Below are 20,233 nucleotides of genomic sequence, written 5' to 3' on the forward strand. Positions count from 1 at the left end.
TATGTAGGTTAGCCAATTGTTATTTTGTTGGACATAGATCATTTTTTACCTTTTTTTTACACCGTTTGAGGCTCAGCTCAGGTATTTAAATTTTTCATGTTCCTTATCCGATTACTGAATTATTCGAACTAACTAGTCCATCGATTAATCGACTACTAAAATATTCGATAGCTGCAGCCCTACATTGAACGCTTTAACAACAGCGACTGTCTCTTTGCAAATGACGCAGACACAGTTGTTGAGTATTTTAGTGAAGAAATTGTCCAATCCACCTATCTTTGACGCGTCGGCCGTCACAGTCAACTTTCTTGTTGATTGTCGCCATTTTATAAAATTGGGAGTAAAGGGTAACACGGGGTAATGTTGCTTAGAGTGCTGCTTCCTTTTAGTGGGTAAATGAGGAGCAGCATTTAGTGTGTAAGCTACTTCATATGCTGGTAGCAGTACTGCTGACCAATTTATTAAGTCTGTGCGGGCCAGATGTTATTGATTTTATGACAGAGGCTGGGGGCCGGATAAAATTTGACCACGGGCCACATTTGGCCCCCGGGCCGGACTTTGGACATGTCTGCTTTAGGGGCTCTGTAAGACAATGACATGAATGTGCTTGTGTTACTATATAAGTGCTATCAGGAATTTGTTTTTGTTCATTTTTATTTAGAAATAATAGCTTTCCTACAGTGTTTGGCCTTAAACGGTTTCTTTTTTCACTTGCTAAGATAACAGATTTGGGGTTCTGTATCGCAAACCACTAGTATGTGCCCTGATTATGTGATTTCAGGCTATTTGTTTGAAATCTACATTAAAGCACTACTTTTGCTTGCTTTAGTATAATTTCAACTCCAATTTTAAGACTATTTTCTATTTTAGGCTCACAGAATCCGCGTGATGACTCCTTGCCATCAGCAAATAACAATAGCAGCCATTTAATCACTGTAAAGGCAGTCAACAGCTCATCGTTCAAACTACTAGATCAAACATTGGGGAGTGCTTCGCTGGAAAAGAGCCCGACGGGGACATTTCTCAGTGTCCTTGACTTGGTCTGACGTGCCAACGTAAGCGCCGCTCAAACTATGAGCTTCAAATAAATGTCAATAAGTTCTGTTTTCTCATTTCACGCTTCAGATCACGGGAATGCGAGCGACTGCGGTAAAGGAGTCAAAATATCTGCCGTATCTCACAGTTTCAATCGGGCTAATTCGGTGCTACGTTATGAGGTCGTTGGTGTAACGCTGGGAGATAGAGGGGGAAATGGATGAAAAAGAGGTCACGTGCGGTGAAGGGGAGTGACAGTGACATGCAGACAGCATTGCGGAGAGCGGGACAAAGGAGGACAGAGGAGGCGGCAAATGGAGAGAGGATATATAAATATGCAAAATGAATACAGAGATGCTGCTGGGGTAAAGAGAAGGAAGCAGTTGGAGATGAGCATGAGGCCAGCTAGATTTCTTCATTTAATATTGATCTGTTACGCTCCAGTTATCAAGCTCAAAATCTATTCCTCACACACACACATTCAGTATGACGCTGACTCTTTTCATAGCTTTCTCACATCTGTCACAAGAGGCCCTGCCGGATAAGGTCAAGTAATGCAGCTTACCCAGTAAGATAATAAAGAAAGGCAATACATAGTTTTTCTTCATCTGAGATCCACAAAATCCATACAATATGTTGTTTTAGTAGCATTGAGGTACTCAATACGCTAAAGCCTGAGTTATACTCCCGCGTTGCGGTGACGGCGCAGCGACTACGGCGACATTGGATAGTTCTGCGTGAGGGAACGCGTTGCTCTGTAATTCACCGCCAAGCCACTAGAGGGGTGTGGCGTTATGTTTGTACGGTTTTGGGGCATGCTTGTTTACTTCTGCTAGTCGGAGAAAAAATAAACAATAATAAAATATTCTGCTCATCAACACTGAATAAATATTGAACATACAAATGTTGAGGGGCAGGCGACGCAGAAGACTGTTTCGAGGCGGTCTGGCCGACTTTTAATGCCGCGCAGAGAGTTTTAGACTCGAGTGGAGAGAGCTAGCTGTGGCGGCTAGTTTCAAACTGGCGTCGAGCACTGCGTTCAAGGTCTGCAAAGCCCTCCAGCCCGATTTGTTTGCCGTGTCCTACAACCAGCCAGTGGGAAGCCATAGCAGATTTCTGGCGTCTATGGAACTTCCCAAACTGCGTTGGGAGCCTTGATTTTAACGTTATCATAAAAAGCACCGAGGCGCTCTCAGTCAGTGATGATGCATCGTGTGTGAACTGTCTGTTATTGAAAATTAAAGATCAAAACAACTCTTTTGACACCAAATCTGTGCTTTATTCTTCATATACTTGAAGTGTGACACGTAAATAAGTCACAGACTCACAGCAAACATATGTACACAATAAATGATGAAGTGCACCAACCAAAAATACGACATAAAGATGAAAAGTTGGCAGTTTTTGGCCGACTGGGTCACCGCTTCGTGTGGCCACTCGATTCCGAACACACACGTCTCGGTGGTTCTTCCATTTTTTTTTTTTTTCCTTTTCAATCGCCGAACTTGCCATTTGGCAATCACAATAATGTCTTGACGAGACTTGCTCTTCGATGATACTCGTGTCGGCTTGGTCCATTTTTGCGTGTAGAAAATAATGTTTGATTCTATTCTACAATGGCGGTGATCTCGCGCTGAACCGGAAACAACAGTCTGAGCGGACCAATCACAGTCCGTTTCTGCCACGTCATACACGTCTACGCGACGCGAAGGTTAGAAATTTCGAGAGGAGCGTGGAAGGCTACGGCGTAGGGTCGTAACTCGGGTCTTCCTTGACGGTGCAGGTCTGACGCGGAAGTATAACTGGGCCTTAAGGCTGCAAGTTATGAAACAACTTGAACAGGAACTGAAGAAACGATTACCACAGAACATGAACTTTAAGCTAGAGCTGAAACGAATACTCGAGCAACTCGAGTAACTCGAGTTTAAAAACTGATCCGAGTAGTTTTATTCACCTCGAGTAATCGTTTGTTTTGACAGCTCTAAGCATCACGTTTTGCTAGGACTACTTTTAATGCGGGACGCGCTGATGTCACGTACGTAGAAGAAGAAGAACAGAAAAAAAACTTACTGCAGCCGACAGCCGCTACAAACGACGCCGACGTTGCTAAATACTAGCCCGCACGATGCTAGTTGGTAGCAGGTAGTGTCTGATGAGTCTCATAGAGATCACATGTATTTCGAACTAGATGCGAAATGACAGACTCGGCCGCGTCTGGGCAGCGTTAGTAAACAGCCGCCATCTTAAAGCAGTAGAGCGCTAAGCGCTAATAAATAAGATTAACGTAACGTTAGCCCTGCGGAGGGCTAGGTTTCTATTAATTATGACCACTGTCGATGCTTGGCTAACGTGTCTTACATACAGGCTTTAACATAACAGTGATGTGGAGTGATGAGGGTGTAAAATAAAAACTGAATAATGCTAACTATCAATTTTAGCTCCGTAGTCATTGCTGGATAAAACACCAAGTAGCACTGGTCCCTAATGTGCTCCAGTACAGCCTGTATCATACATTTATTTTGAACACTGCAAAAACTCAAAATCCTATCAGTGGCCTATACTACGAAGCCGGTTTTCTGGCTTAGCAGGGTAACTTCGAGAGTAACTTTATCACGTGCGACGTAAGTTCGCGGCTATGCGAGACTACGAAAGGTGGATATGCTGGAACCGAGAAGTGTTGCCATGGCAACACACGCCACACGCCAAACCTGGTCGTGTCAGAGTTAGATCTTGCTTAACATCAGGATTCCAATTAACCACACTCTATTTAAACAGCACTCCTCCGCGGACGTGTCCTCCTGACAATGACAGCGTACTTGGACGACCCATTGGCGCGCGGATTGTGAGGGGCTCTCTCCGGAGGGCACGGGTATTTCAGGACCGCCAGAATCCGCTGGCGTACCCGGAAGATGTTCTCCATGAAAGACATATTTTCAACTGAGGGAATTCTTTACCTGTGCCAACTGATCTAGGCGGACGAGTCAGGCCCTCACAACCGCGCAGCTTGTGTGCCTGTCCGTGCGCTCTTTTGCCAGGGACAATATATGTATTCCATGATTCCATCGGTGATGCTGAATATCTGCGTAAGAACACTGTATGCCGTGCGATTCGGAGTGGGGTATGGAAACGCTTCAAATTGATGCATTTATAATAATCATAGAAATATGTAGACTATTTAAACATTGAGAAAACTTGCGTTTTTTTCTGCCAACTCGAGGAGATTAAATTAGATGTCAAATCCACTGATAGGACAGACGCACAAATATAAAAGATATAAATGTTTATTGAATATGCATCTTACAGTCTTGTTTAACTGTGAAAAATCGTTACAAAAGACGGGCTTTTATTTACGCAACAACGCATGGCATCCCCGCATTTCCTTCTTCTCCTGAGTCCTCACAAATATAACATAATTTTTTTGGGGGGGGGGGGGTTGTCGGGCTCGGCCCTGCAAATCAAGTTTATTGATCGGACTCGGGTCGGGTCGTGCTGGATTTTTTAGGCCCAAACTAAAAAAAAGAACATACGTATTCGTACAGTCAAGGGGACTAAACATACAATCATCCTGTTTCGTGTGGTGATGCGTGACAATTATTTCTTACTGTTAATGTACCAAATCTTATTTTATTGTCCTGACAGCAGCCTTTATTTCTTTTCATGGACATAAGTAAACTGGCATATTGACGCATTCACAAATCACACGATCTGTAAATTCGCTGTCAACAGACCCGTTGCGCTCTACTCGCCGAAGCGGTGTTGGATTTCGCGGTGAGGGTGGATTTTAATTCCTCATAATTCCACATGATCATCGCACATTCCTCCTCCGTGAAGTAACTGACTCTGGTCACCGCCCCCTTTTATGTGAACGCGCAGTAACTCTGACTGGGTTGACACAGGTTCGACTAATCAACCTCATAATCAGCGTCGTAGCACCGATTGACCACAAACTAGACAACCAGGTTTTGTCAACTCCGGTTACCCGATGGTAAACTGGATTACTTCTGGGGAGGTTGAACTCGGTTCGTAGTATAGGCCACAGGACTTACAGTTTAAACTAACTTAAAACTTAACTAGAACTTAAAAATGGCTTGCCACAAATAGAAATTCAATGGAAACGTGGGGAAAAAATCCAAACTTTTAAGTGATATGTGTTATCAATTTTTTTTTTCTTTTTTTTTTTTTTTTAAATAAGATCTAAAGGTTTTTTGAGTGAAAGCAGTGAATTAGTCTTTTTTTTTATTTTAGTTACATCTGAGATGCAATTGTAGGCTGTTTTCAACAATATACATCGAAATTAAAGACACTGATTGACTGAAAATGGTTCAAGATTAGATGAAATGTCTTGTTTTCTCATGTATATTTATAATTGCTCTTCACCCAAAAATATATTTGTTTTATCCGATTACTCGATTAATCGATAGAATTTTCAGTCGATTACTCGATTACTAAAATATTCGATAGCTGCAGCCCTACTTTAAGCGTACAGACGGTACACAGGAAAGCCCGCAAACAGTTTGCTGAAGACATGTCAACAAAGCACATATGGTCTGATGAGACGGGCGGGCTTTCTTGTGTACCGTCTTCAGAAGAGGCTTCCTCCTGGGATGACAGCCATGCTCACCAATTTGATGTAGAGTGTGGCATATGGTCTGAACACTAACAGGCTGACCCCCCACCTCTTCAATCTCTGCAGCAATGCTGACAGCACTCATGTAACGAGTCATGTGACATTTTGGAGGGAAAATGCCAAGCAGTACTCAAGTTTTTTTCAAAGGGATGTACTCACTTTTGTTGCTTGCCAGGGATTTAGATATTAATGGCTATATTTTGAGGGGAAAATAAAGTAACTTTATTATATAAGCTGCTCACAGACTACTTTTCATTGTGTCAAAGTGTCATTTTGTCAGTGCTGTCCCATGAATAAATATACTTAAATATCTGCAGTAATGCGAGGGGTGTACTCACTTTTGTGATACACTAACATTCATGGGTGAGTCATTCAGGCGGGGGTTGTTTTTAGCGTATGAGCATTTGTTTGGGGTATTCAAACCGAGGGACTACTTGAAAAATGGAAGGAAAAGGGGGGCATAATGACATCATTTCCCGTTGCATTTTAGCGTGTCCACAAGCTTTTCAGCACTTTAGCTGATAAGATGTGAAGCACAAAGGAAAAACTCACTTGAGGTCTTTTCCAACGACAGTGGTAAACTTGACATTAATCAACACGCTGCATTAGATGAAACCTTAAATCACTCACATTTCCAATTTAATTTCCCTCACTTGCATTAATGCGCGTAATATGTGTAGACGTGCCGGTGCGCCAGTCGTGTCGCACTTGACCGGACGATCAAATTAACCTTTCTGTTCTCGCCTCTGTTTTGTATAAACACCCAGAGGAGTACAACTGATTTATGTGCGTGAAAGACTGTGAGGAAAATGGAAAAAGAGCAAGGTGCTCATGTTATTTGCCTTGCAAAGTCAGGCAGCAGGCAGGAGGACCATTTGTTGTGAGGGCGAGGGAGTCCTTAACTGTGTCCTTGACATTCTTATTAGCAATTTAGAGGCAGACAACCAAACTTCTTCAAAGTACTGGCACTTAAATATAAATACGGTTCCTACAAATACATTAGGAAAAGTGTATGCATTTGATTGTACTTATTATTTGACATTACCTGTGGTGATCCGTCAGAACCCTGATCCCTGGTCTTTCTAGCGAGCCTTTTCTTTTTTTTGTGCAGAGGTTTGGACTCCAGGATCATCTCCTCCAACTCAAATGTAGGATCACAGTTTAGTCGACGCTTCTGCAAAAATTCGCATCAAAAATCCATGAGAGATGACGAGTATTAGTCATTAAATGAGAAATAAGAGATTAGATTTTTATTATTAAGCATACTGAAATGGATAAACCTTAGAATAGACTCTGATTCATTTAATTCATAGCTGTGTGGCAATTAGCACAACTTTATAAAGTGCATGACATTGATTTTCACCTACATGTTTGAAGTGGAGTAGCTTTGTCATTTTTCCCATCAAATGAATCGATCAAACGCAATTTCAAATTATTCTATTGATTGATCTTAACGCTATTACAGTTTCAACTAGGGCTGCAGTTACCGACGTAGCCCGAATTTCCGCGAAAGTCGGTATTAACCCTTTACATATCAAAATAACTATCCAAAAAGTCCAAATGTATAGAATTTTCGTCAAACCCTTTCTTTTATCCCAGGCAATAGTAGGTAGTTTTATTTACCTGACATGTTTCGGCGGGCACTTCCGCCTTCGTCAGAGGGTCACTGATGTTGGTGTGACGCGTCTTTATCAGCTGATGGATGGATGAAGGCGTGACTCACCTGCCAGAATGACAGGCGAGTCACGCCCTCTGCTGCCCATTCACTCTTCCAAGATGCTGTTCCAGGTCGTAGAGAGCATGTATGCCCCCTCGTCCCTGTTGATGGTCATCGGGCCCCGCTTGCGGATCTCAATGGCCTCCCTGATCCAGCGCTGATGTGTTTATGTTGTATTTTTTCATGACCCTTTGGATACGTTCCGTGACTCCCCTCACATACGGCAACATTGCCATATCTGTGCGTTCTTGTTTTGTTTGTTTTTTCCTTCCCCCCTGTGCTGTGTTGTTCTTGTTTTTGACCTGTCCTGCACCTTTTTCTATTGCCCACACACACCGACCAATACCTTCTATGGACATCGGAACACCCCACTATCCACAAACTATCAGTCGTCAGAACACTATATGAACGTATGACAATAATAACGGACCCGGAAGACAGAACACAGGAAGAAAAACATATACAACAGGCATTAAAAAGGTGTCAGTATCCACAGTGGGCAATAGAAAAAGGTGCAGGACAGGTCAAAAACAAGAACAACACAGCACAGGGGGGAAGGAAAAAACAAACAAAACAAGAACACACAGATATGGTGACACTGCCGTACGTGAGGGGAGTCACGGAACGTATCCAAAGGGTCATGAAAAAATACAACATAAACACACCGGTCAAACAACACACAACACTCCGCCAGATATTGGTCAACCCAAAGGACAAAATCCATCCAGAAAACAAATGCAACTCAATATATGAAATTCCATGCAAATCATGCAATAAATCATACATCGGGGAGACAGGGAGGAGCTTCATTACAAGAAAAACAGAACACAAGAAGGAATGTGAAAAGGAGACAACAATGAGACAAACAAGGGCAATAAAAGAACAATCACAACAAGAACATCACAAATCAGCCATCACCGGAAAACCACATCATGGACTGGGAAAAGGCCAGAGTCATCCGCACCGAAGAAAACAAACATCAGCGCTGGATCAGGGAGGCCATTGAGATCCGCAAGTGGGGCCCGATGACCATCAACAGGGACGAGGGGGCATACATGCTCTCTACGACCTGGAACAGGATCTTGGAAGAGTGAATGGGCAGCAGAGGGCGTGACTCGCCTGTCATTCTGGCAGGTGAGTCACGCCTTCATCCATCCATCAGCTGATAAAGACGCGTCACACCAACATCAGTGACCCTCTGACGAAGGCGGAAGTGCCCGCCGAAACATGTCAGGTAAATAAAACTACCTACTATTGCCTGGCATAAAAGAAAGGGTTTGACGAATATATAAGTGTAGGCAAAATGAACTCTATACAATTGTATAGAATTTTGTTTAATGATAAAGGATATACTGCCCTCTGGTGGCAGCGTTCGGTCTGGCTGGATTGACACAGGAGCTTACACACTCGTCTGACATGGATCATAGACTTCATAATGATATTGACAGGTCAAATCAGTCATACACTGCGCCTCGCCTTCAAGTAGGGGGGCCTGCCCACATCAAGAGGAGTAATTTTCAAAAACGCACGCAGCGATCTAACGTCTGATTTAGGTTGAAAAAGTACGAAAGCTGTACCGCATACAAACCAGAAGGATTGTCTCAGAAGTGATTTGTTCGAGGATTCAAGGTAATATTATATTTTTCGAACCACGTATGCATTTTGAAACGTGAAAAAAATCAATGAGGGAACTTAGCCGCTACGGCATTGGCGTCATAGTTCGCAATGTTTGCGTAAAATAAATGCAAACTGCAAGTTTTTTTTTTTTTTGCTTTTCACCAAGAATCGAGACTATTTTACGTCCATATCTTTAAAGAATTAATGGATTTAAGCATTTATTCACAAAAAATTTACAACAGAAAAAGTCATTTGTTTTCATAAGACGGCTGCAGCACATTGAATATATTTATGTAAAATAAATGCTACCTGCCCGGTTCTTTGCTCTTTTAACAAAGAATCGAGACTAGTTTACGTCCATATCGATAAAGTATTGAGGGTTTTACGCATTTATTCACAAGAATTTTTAAAGTAAACAGCTCTTTGTCTGTGTTTCCACTCGGAATAGGCCCCCTATTAATCGGCCCCGCGTCCCGTCAATATCGTTATGAAGTCTATGCATGGATAAAGGACAGCTGCGCTCTGGTTTGGCCCATGTAAGGCTGTAAGTAGTTGCAGATCATATATGTTTGTATGCATTTGTAATTCAGTTTAGAGCTGCAGTTTGTGGCGTTACGGGTGAACGATGTGCTAAGAGAATTGTAAATACTTTAGCATTCGTAGCATGTAAGCTAGCGGATTTTTGTGAAACAAATTACGCTAATTTAATCGACTAAATTTACATATTGTTCAGACTAGATGGATGTTTGAACACCAATGGTTTTGTGTCAAGTGTTTTTTATTTAAATGTGTGTCGTTTTGAACATACGTGTGTTACAGCTTTACAAACTGTCAAAAGTGAATGAGGTAAAAAGCTTCAAAAAGCAAAAAATGCCTTCTTTGCTGTCTGTCAAGCTGAACAACTTCGCATTTAGTGAGGACAGAACGTGTCATATTACCGTATTGGCCCGAATTTAAGACGGTGTTTTTTGCATTGAAATAAGACTGAAAAAGAGGGGGTCATCTTATATTCGCGATCTCGACATTATACCCATTCACGACTCTAGATGGCGTCAGATATCATTGAAGCAATGTTCTGTCATGACAGATCTCAGCTACTCTCTCCATTCATGACGCTAGATGGCGCAAGTTATCATTGAAGCGATGTTCTGTCATGACAGATCTCAGCTACTCTCAAGTTTAACCAGTTTGCATTATTTTATTGCAATGTTTTTCCTTATTCAGATTTGTTTCAAGACTACAGTTACATTTAGACTTCACTTTGATGGTTAATGCAGTTATTGCAATTTTTTTGTTTTATCACAATAGATTGATTGGTTTATTTACATGTCAAAAACCAGAAGCCATTCATTTACGAATGTGATTGCACTTTAGTTTACAGATTTAAATGTTCAGATATTAAGATTTGAATGAGGCAAAATAACATGCTTTTTCTCTCAAATATATTGTTATAATCATTTGTTTCGGAGGTACTGTTATTATTCTCTGTATAAAAATTAATTTGGTGTTCAAAACGTCTGTTTTCAAACTTGAGTCTTGAAAAATAGGGGGTCGTCTTATAATCAGGGCCGTCTTATATTCGGGTCAATACAGAACGTTTGCATTCGTAGCATGTAAGCTAGCCGACTTTTGTGAAACAAATTACGCTAATTTAATCTACATATTGATCAGACAAGATGGACGTTTGAACACCAATGGTTTTGTGTCTCGTGTTTTATTATTAAACTGTGTCATTTTGAACATAAGTTTAGATATGTGTGTTACAGTTTTACAAATTGTCAAAAGTGAAGGAGGTAAAAAAAGCTTCAAAAAGTAAAAATTGCCTTGTTTGCTGTCTGCCAAGCTGAACAACTTCACGTTTAGTGAGGACAGAACATGTCATATTAATAAAGTGAAGTAAAAAAAAAAAAAAAAAAGGATCCTGTGAGGTACAATAAGGTACTGCTTATGCGACAAAAAAAAAAAAAAAAAAAAAAAAAAAACTAACTGGGGACAAAATGACGTGACTTTGCCGTCGTAAAGTCGAAATCGCGTAAGTCGGGTACGTCGTGACCCGAGGACTAACTGTATTGTTTTACTACTTTTTACGCATTTAAGTCATTTAAAATACACATGTTCTGTCCTCACTAAATATGACAATATTCAGCTAGACTGGTAACAAACAAGACGATCTGACTTCCTTCACTTTTTATGCATTTTGATTTTTTTGTAAAGTTGGAACACTAACACATGTACAATTATGAGCAAAAAGACATTTCCACAATTAAACATTTAACACAAAACATTTGGAGTTTAAATGTCAAATTATTCTAATTGATATGCAGATTTAGTAGCTCAAATTAACTTAACTTGCATAGCAAAAGTCCGCTAGCTTAAATGCTATAAAATGCTAATTTTCTCTCTCTTTTTTTTTTTTTTTTTGTTGCAATTCTCTCAAAAGATCATTCAAACACGTCTTTCCGCCGAACAGTGTCGTGCGCAATGTGAGTCTGGACAGACAGCAAAAAAGGCTCAGTTTTCCCCAGATTGATCTTATTTTTCTCAAGTAGCATGCTATGTCAGTTGAATTGTCATGCTCACATTGGGAATAAAGCCCGGAGGAATCTGTTTGCCAAGCACAGTGTCCCAGCTGACGTCCGACATGTAGTCAAGATCCTGCAGCTCTGCTAGACAGGAAATGCGCTTTTGGACGTCTATGCACAGCAACTGAAGGGGACAGAAATATCTAATTTAGGCACACAAAAAAAAAAAGTGGGGGAAAGTCTGCAGGGAAGACACGGCCCCAACGAGACATGATCTGTCTGAGAATGAGGATATAGCTGCAAGATATGTGTGTGTTAGGACTGGAGGTTAATAACAAGTGAGTGGCCAAAGACAACAGCATCATTATAGAAAGCAAATGGTGACCGAGCTCTGAGCGATTTGAAGTGTGAAGGATAATGGTGAAATATATTGTGCGTGGAATTCGTCCCTTACATAGTCTTTACATCAGCCTCACACACACGTTCAGTCTCTCGGTCACGCTCTCGCACACGCACGAATTTCACCCGGTTGGAATGCCAATGAGGTGCCTGAAGTCGGCGCACGCAGCAATGCAACAGTTAGACCGCAGCGGGTGGCTGCCAAGACTAAGCCTACATACACACACGTTCTACTGTAACAGCGGACGAGGATTTATGGAAGGCTTAATCGAAACAAGAGGAATGGACTCCAAACACTTCATTATGAACACTTGGTGTCCCTTTTGTCTTTGCTCCTATACTTTTAAGTTATTATCTGCTGAGCATTGGAAGATGACTTTTTGTCAGAGTGCATGTTGAAGTAACTAAGGAAACCATTGAGCTGTTTCCATTATATTGTAAGTACAGTATTTTTCGGTCTATATGTCGCAGTTTTTTCAGTTTGGCTGGGGTGCGACTTATACATGGCCTTTTTAATTTTTGTTTTAGTGTTAGTCTTTTGGACGAAAAGACTTATTAGTGTTAGTCATATTTTAGTCGTTTCAAAATGTGTTTGTCTTCGTTTAGTTTTAGTCGACGAAATCTCATACAAATTTTCCTAGTTTTAGTCAACAATTAGTCAAAATGTTTGCGTCTGTAAAATTCAAAAGTTTTAGTCCAAAAATGAAGGTTTCCAACAATTTCGAATGAACATAGACAGACAAGCACATACGTATTTTAGCATGTACAAGGACAACGGCAACTTGGGGATGATAATACACACTCAGCGTTAGAGGTCGGCCGATATATGGACTTTCTTCCAACATTGGCCATCGGCCGATTAACAAAAAAAATAAGCCGATAAAAAAGGATTTTGATCAGGCATCTGTGAGGGCAACTGTGGGTGCTGCTGACCATAAGCGGATTTTGAGGGGGGCCAGGCCCCCTCCTGGTGGTCGAAAAGTGTCATTGCATGTAATTGACTTTCCTATATATTTAAAAGTAAAGCAATAAAACTGCAACAAAAATGAATGAAATTAACAAAAAAAAAATTTTTTTTTATAATGGGTCAAAACTATTTTTCGAACAGATCATGTGACTAGCAACTTAGACGGTCATTGGCTTTGCATATAAATTAAAAAAAAAAAAAATGCTAATGATATTTTTTCTTTGAAAATATATATTTTTTTGATTGAAGCAACTTTTTGGGGGATTAAATGATTTAGACACAAATGACCTACCCATAATATGGCCCAAAAACCAAAAGGTTTGCTTCAATCAAAGGAAACTTTTTCGATGAAAAATTAAGTGTTCAAATGCAATTTTTTAAATCTCAAATATCACAAATATCATAGTTTTTTCTTTTGATTGAAGTGATTTTCTCTTTTTGAAATGTTTTTTTTTTTTTTTTGAGGCAACGTTATTTTTTGATTGAATAATGACAAAAATGTCCTAGCCAAAATGTGGCCCAAACACAAATCAACATTACTTCAATCAAATAAGTAAATAAATAAAATTAAATTTAAAAAATCAAAGAAAAATAGCTTTCGGATGCATTTTTTTTTTTTAGTTTTAAATTTATTTTTGCATTCAAACACTTTTTTTTTTTTTTTTTTGATTGAAGCGAATTTTTTTGGGTTGAAAATATATATTTTGATTGAAGCAACTTTTCTTTTTATTGAAGAAACTTTTTTTGATTGAATAATAAAGACACAAATCTACCTCCATATGGCTCCGCCCAGGGGATACAATTTTTGACTGGGGTAACTACATTGGCATGGCACCGGCAGGCGTACCATATTCAATGAATGACGATCTTGGCGAAAAGTATTGCCTAAGCAGCCTGATTTAGAATTCCCCTCAAGAAGGATGGGAAACAAAAAACGCTCATTGTCAACTTATTATAATAAATATTCTTGTAAGTTAATTTTATTGCTGACACTGCGTTTCAGGGTCATCAACATGTTGTGCCCCCCCTGCCTCAAAAGTCAAACTCCTCCTATGCCGCTGACTGACGGTAGGACCCCGAAAAGACCCTGCTACAGGAAGCTTCAAGCTTGTCTATTTTGTAAATATTGTCAGCTTCTTTTTTAATCTCATAGCGTTAGAGTAGCATTTGCATTAGCATTCGTCTTAGCATGGCGAGGATCCTCTTAAACTCACTTGTTAACATGTAGTCGTGACGTCCTGGTGGGTTTAATTATTTCAAAATAATGTACTGTTCTTTCTGTGAGTGTATAATAATAAAAGGAAGTGCTGTGTTGGTTTGGTAGCTCTAGACCTACTTAATCCGTTAAATCTCTGGTCATCATTTTAAATTTGAAGCTTTTAAAAGCAATTAAAAAAAAAATCCTTTCAAAATCTACGTGCTTTTAATCAAAATGGTATATCGGCCTCAAATATCAGCTAACAAAACCGGCTTTGGATATTGGCAATCGGCTCAATTTTTTTTTAGATACAGTGGTACCTCTACATACGAAGTTAATCCGTTCCAGGACCTTATTTGTAAGTCGAAATGGTCGTATGTCGAGCAGGATTTTCCCATAGGAATACATTATAATTCCATTAATTCGTTCCACAGCCCAAAAACCTTCACTAAATCCTTAAAAAATACTGCTGGTACTATTACAAATGGCAATTACACATAGCAAAACAAATAAATTATAAATCAAAATCGGAATAATAATAATAATAATTCCTGTATTAATGTAACGAATGGGGTTCTAATGTGGCGGATGTTTTTTGCTGACCCTGAACGCACCGCGGGGCTGACGTGCCAGAGACAGACCAGTGAGCTTGAGTTTCACTTTCACTTTGAATGTTTTCTTGAGAACACCGTCAATTGCGGCAGACAGAAGGTGTTTTTGTTTTGAATAAGTTGTGAAATAAATGATAAAAACGTGGCGAAGTTGGCGATTTCTCTGGAGATGTTACCACAATAAGAATTGTCAGCTTAACTTATAAAGACTGGCGAACAATGGTCGGAGGAGGACCGTGGAGATGTATTGTTGAGCCATTTCACGGATGCCCACCCTACGCTCATATTTTTCTGTCATTTGCATCTTCATTTAGAAGGTAAGCGTCAACTTTTTCCTTGTTTCACCACCTGTACCAACCTTTTCTGAAACCAGTGTTGATTTGTCACACAAGAAAATCCGCCGTGCATTCGTCTGCGGTGCTGCCATTGTCGTCGTATTTCGAGCATGTCGTCGGATGTAGAAACAAATGGCGAGTCAAATTTTACGTCGGATGTCGAAAAGTTCGTGTGTCGAAGCGATCGTATGTAGAGGTACCACTGTAATGGTATCAGCATCGACATTCGAAAACAATTACAGTTAAATTAAACAACAGTTAGAGTTACAATTCAATAAAACCCACCTAAAAGGCATGAAGTGTATGTAAAACATGTTGTCCAAGCGATTAAAACTGGGAAGTCTGGCTTTTTCCGGCTCTGCTTAGAGTTTAGCCAGAGCCATTTGGCGAATACATATCAATGTGACGACTCTGCTGGCTACAATTAGCCTCCTATAGGCGACTATGTGGCTCTGCTCTAGACTGGCCAGTGTTTTAAGAGGGCGCCCGCCATTCTGAAGCTAATGCTAATGCTAAGATGAACGCGAAAGCTACACTAACTCTGGGATTACATTTAACGTCTGATAATCACCCAGTACAGACCTTTAAAGGCTAAAGCAACATTGCATATTGTCTCATGCCATGAACAAACAAACAAATCTTACCGTGTTTCCAAACATGCAAGATTGAGCGCAGCCTAGCTTGAGACACATCCTAAACTCCAGTGAGGAGAGTGAGAGAGCAGCTGAGCACATCTCACATGAGTGACACGACCTAAAAACGGCTAAGATGCAAGCGGACGTACTCCACGTACAATATGAAAATGCCACGTGTTGTGAACATATGACAGAAACTATTTTTGTTTCGTTGTAGTCTTGTCAGACGAAAACAGGCATTCGTCTCATAATGTTCTAGTCTTCCAAGCCACGTTTTTAGCTCGTAATTGTCATGAAAAAATTGTTCGTTGACGAAATATTTTTGTTATCGTCATTGTTGACGAAAACAACTCTACTGGAGAGACTTATGCATGATATTATTTACATATTACTATATCATTTCACATGTTATTTTCACACTAAACCGCAAGAGGGCGATGACGAGTCTGATGTTAGCAACATAGAGGATAAGGATTTCCTTGGATTTTAGGGCGGTAGCTATCGATTATTTTAGTGGTCGATAAATCTATCAACTAGTTGGTTCGATAATCGAGTAGATTATCGATGCAGAATTGCACTTTCACAAGAGCAATAAATGCATTTAAAAAATAAATTAAAATACCTGAGCTTTGCTTCAAACGGTGTTTAAAAAAAAATGAGGGTCTAAGAACAATTGGCTAACTTGCATAGCAAAAGTCTGCTAGCTTAAATGCTATACAATGCTAAGGTTTTCTCTTTTAAATAGACAATACTTTTGACAAATTATTCAAACAGATGTTCCCACAAAAAACAGCTAAATATACCTATAAAATAAATTACGAATGCATAAAAATCATTAGCTCAAACAAAACTTTCCCTAATGTTGGTCTTAACAGGGAGCAGCTGGATTCAGCCATGTTAAATGAGTTACGTCATATATGCACTGTTGCCACTAGAGGGCAGTGTATCCACCCAAATCAATAAAACTAAATGCAAACACTTTCAAAACCAATACAACGCCACTCTAATCAAACGAATATTGGAAACAGCAAAATTTAATTCGAAGCTTTTTTCTAATCGAATTACTCGATTTAATCGGATAATCATTCCAGCACTATTGGATTTAGCAATTTGGAGTGACACTGATGGTTTGGTAAACATGTTCTTTATGCTATAGTTATCTGAATAACTCTTATTAGCTATGTTACGTTAACATACTGCGCATGTTCTCAGTTCTTGTTTATGCGTCATGTAATGTTAGCATAGCGTACAGCTATTGTTCTCTATTCTATTTTTATTTTAAATTTCCTTTCGAGATGACACGTCTGTTCTTGGTGTTGGATTTCATCAAATAAATTTCTCCCAAACATGCAACTTATTGTCCGAAAAACACGGTATGTAGAAAAATTGCTAAAGATGGTCTTGCTTTCATGATAACGACATTCTATAGCTTGGTAGAAAGGTAGAAGTGTGGAGGGGTCACACACACACTACAATGGACTGTTCCACGACGACGGACCTAGTATCAGTCACTTAGCTTCATTTAGCGCCGTTTAGCTTCGCATAGCTCCGTTTAGCATCGCTTAGCTGTTTGTTAGCTTCACTTAGCTCTCCCGCGTTTTTCACGCCACTAATCTCGCTATTTTTACAGTTCACTTGCTACTTTGCACGTCAGCTATCGTTTATTTCGAACACATCAGCGAACGTGCTCTCCATGTGAGCCAAAGTCCAGTGAGGGAGAAGTTGGGAACAGGCCGCTCATGCCTCTTTTAACTTTCTTCTTCTTCACACCAAACATAAAATACACGACAGCACACCCTGTGGCGAAACAATGCAGTACAGTTCCAATCAGTCATACAATAACACTCAACAGTGGTTAACAGCATTTGCTAACGAAATTTTTTTTAAAATCTATTAGTGACACCACAAGCAATGACGAAGAATGTTTTTTTTTTTACGGAGTTTAAAGCTTTCGGTTGGCGGTTTAGCAAACGTACCTCCGGTGAACATTTCAAAATAAAAGCAAGTCATGTTCACCACATAAATAATGGTTTCTGGAGTTAATCCCACATACTTCAGAATTAATATTATAGTATGTAGAGTAAATACTACAAAGTACAGATTCTACACTAAGAATAGCTTTCAAATGACACTCTTTATGACAAATATGATTGGCAATGAATAATTATTATAATTATTATACTACTATTATATATAGTAGTACAGGCCTACTATAAATATAATGCTAGAATTTTTTTTAAAGAATTGTTTTGAATAATGGTGGGAACAACTTTCCATTCTTTTGCACTAGTAAATGCTATCAGCATTTAACCTCATTGTTTATTTGTGGTTAATTATTGTTATTTACATGATTATTTGTACTTTAACAAAGAATTTAAGTGTTCCAAAATGTTTTTGTGATTTAATAAGCAAAAATTTAATTGCTAAATTAGTAAAAAAAAAATATACCATTATTAGATTAGTCGACTAATTGTAAAACTAGTCGGCTGACTAATTAGGAGAAAATTGTCGTTTAGGACTAGTGTACCGGAACATATTTCCTCCACACCTTTCTCACCTTTTTAACCCCTGACTCATGAAGCGGGCCCCTGGATTTGTTCGCCCTAGGCCCCAAAACTGCCAAGACCGCCACTGCCGATGAGATACATTTGGTGCGGGATACCTTTCTGAGAAGTGACTTCATCTCTGAGGACCATGCCGCTGGGAAGCTGAGGTGCACCTTGTGGAACGTGTGAAGGATTTCATTGGCTGGAGTGCTGGACCTCATCACATAGGGTCTCTGAAAGCCGGCAGAACATCTTATAAATGCTCGTGTTCAACTGTCGGTGGGAGTTTCTTTGACAAAGTAGGTGTCTTAAAAGCAATCAGCCTCTTTCTGTTTTTTTTCCGTTGTGCTTCTCCCTCTGGTTCTGTTCATTTTCTGCCTCCAAAAGGACAAATGATACAACAAAGAGGGACTAAACGATTTTTCAAAAGATAGCCTTCTAATTTATTTTTTCTTCATAGCTGTTTTCTCTTCCACCCTCCTCTTTAACACGGCAGCAATTTATGTCTATCAGTGACTAGCCCTGGAGGTTGCAGTTTAATGCCCCAAATATAATCCATGTGGAAGACTGAGAGTGTTTTTTGTTTATTCCCATGGTATTTTTAATTGAAGTCCTCCAGATGAGAACAGCAAAAGGAAAAATATGAACCCTATTTGAGAAAATCAATTTCAATTACACGGCCCTCAAAATAATCTTGAGTATATTTCCATATACTTCCAAAGCCATCTGTCTCACGGCGTGACTAAAATTGTCAAGCGTATTCCAAGTAAGGTCAGCCTAGATGTAAAATTCAATTACGGCTTCATCCCTTCTGTTTTATGGAGACTAGAGATTGGCCGGGCTTACTCAAACGGGCTTCCATATCTATTGTTATGTGTGATAATAACCTGTATAGGGCCAAGCCTGAGAGTAATGTGATGTTGGTGAGATTAAAAAAGTGTTTTTTTGTTACCTGCCCTCTAAGCAGTTCGTAAGCTGTGATGCCCAATGACCACCAATCCACCGAGAAGGAGTAACCAGGATGGGAGCCTTCAAAGATCTGGAACAGCTCAGGAGCTACAATGATGAAGAACCAAAATACAGAGATATTGGCTATTGGGAAAAACTTTAGTCATGTAACATTGTCTCGTCCACCCCCTCTCAGCATTGGTGATAAATACAGAATATTATTTTTCATTTAATAGGTGTAATTAATCTAAATGGTTGATCTCTAATTGCTATGCTATTGCTATATCTGGTATTTAATTATTCTCTAATTGCTATTCTATTGCTATATCTGGTATTTCATTATTTATGTGCGAGTCTCTAAAGCGAGTGAAGGGGCCCCTTCAGGGAACTCAGACACAAGTAGAGATGTCCCGATCGATCGGGATGCCGATCGATCACGTCATTTTCAAAGTATCGGAATCGGCAAAAAAATATCGGACATGCCTTTTTTTAAATATATATATATTTTTTAATTAAATCGTTTTCTAATTGTATTTAACGTTACAGACATAATATGTTACACTCATCCAGAGTCTTTAGTTTAGGCTTAAGGTAGGGTTATCAAATTTATCCCGTTAACGGCGGTAAGTAATTAAAAAAAAAAATTATCACGTTAAAATATTTAACGCAATTAACGCATGCGCTGCATGACCCACTCACGCATTGTCGCGTTCAATCTGTAATGGCGCCGTTTTACCTATATACAGAGCTAAAAGGCAGCGTAAAATGAGTAGAGTGAATTTTGGCAGCTTTTGGAGCCTTTTTTTAATTGGCTAAAGCCTTACAATCCCTCTCCCTACAATTAGAAATATCGTGGGAAGCAATGTGGGGAAGAAAGGTAGTAATTGGTCTTTTTCTTAACACCCTATGTTATTTCCCAACGCAGAGAAGATATATCAATTGGTACCACTACACACCGTCATGGTTGCACTTCCCATCATGCATTTGGGCAGAACAGTTAAATGGCTGCAGTACCATTTACTGAAAGCTCAACAAATATCTTTCTTTCCGTGGATCCCTCTCACAGAAAGAACGTT

The 20,233-nt window shown here is 39.6% G+C and overlaps 1 protein-coding gene across 4 annotated transcripts in view; it reads right to left on the bottom strand.

The window, feature by feature from the left end:
* The window catches only part of stk32a (serine/threonine kinase 32A), a 136,966-nt gene that overhangs the window by 12,865 nt on the left and 103,868 nt on the right, over positions 1-20,233 (bottom strand). For 3 of the 4 annotated variants that reach the window (XM_057820514.1, XM_057820515.1, XM_057820516.1), the window contains 4 exons: positions 19,162-19,265; positions 18,221-18,442; positions 11,577-11,702; positions 6,708-6,836 (listed from right to left, as the gene is read on the bottom strand). In XM_057820514.1, coding sequence (XP_057676497.1) covers positions 6,708-6,836; positions 11,577-11,702; positions 18,221-18,442; positions 19,162-19,265 — 581 coding nt within the window. The remainder of the gene's footprint in view (positions 1-6,707; positions 6,837-11,576; positions 11,703-18,220; positions 18,443-19,161; positions 19,266-20,233) is intronic. The other variant, XM_057820517.1, reaches the window with a different exon arrangement.

Source organism: Corythoichthys intestinalis, chromosome 18 (genome assembly GCF_030265065.1).
Source record: "Corythoichthys intestinalis isolate RoL2023-P3 chromosome 18, ASM3026506v1, whole genome shotgun sequence".
Taxonomy (NCBI): Eukaryota; Metazoa; Chordata; class Actinopteri; order Syngnathiformes; family Syngnathidae; genus Corythoichthys; species Corythoichthys intestinalis.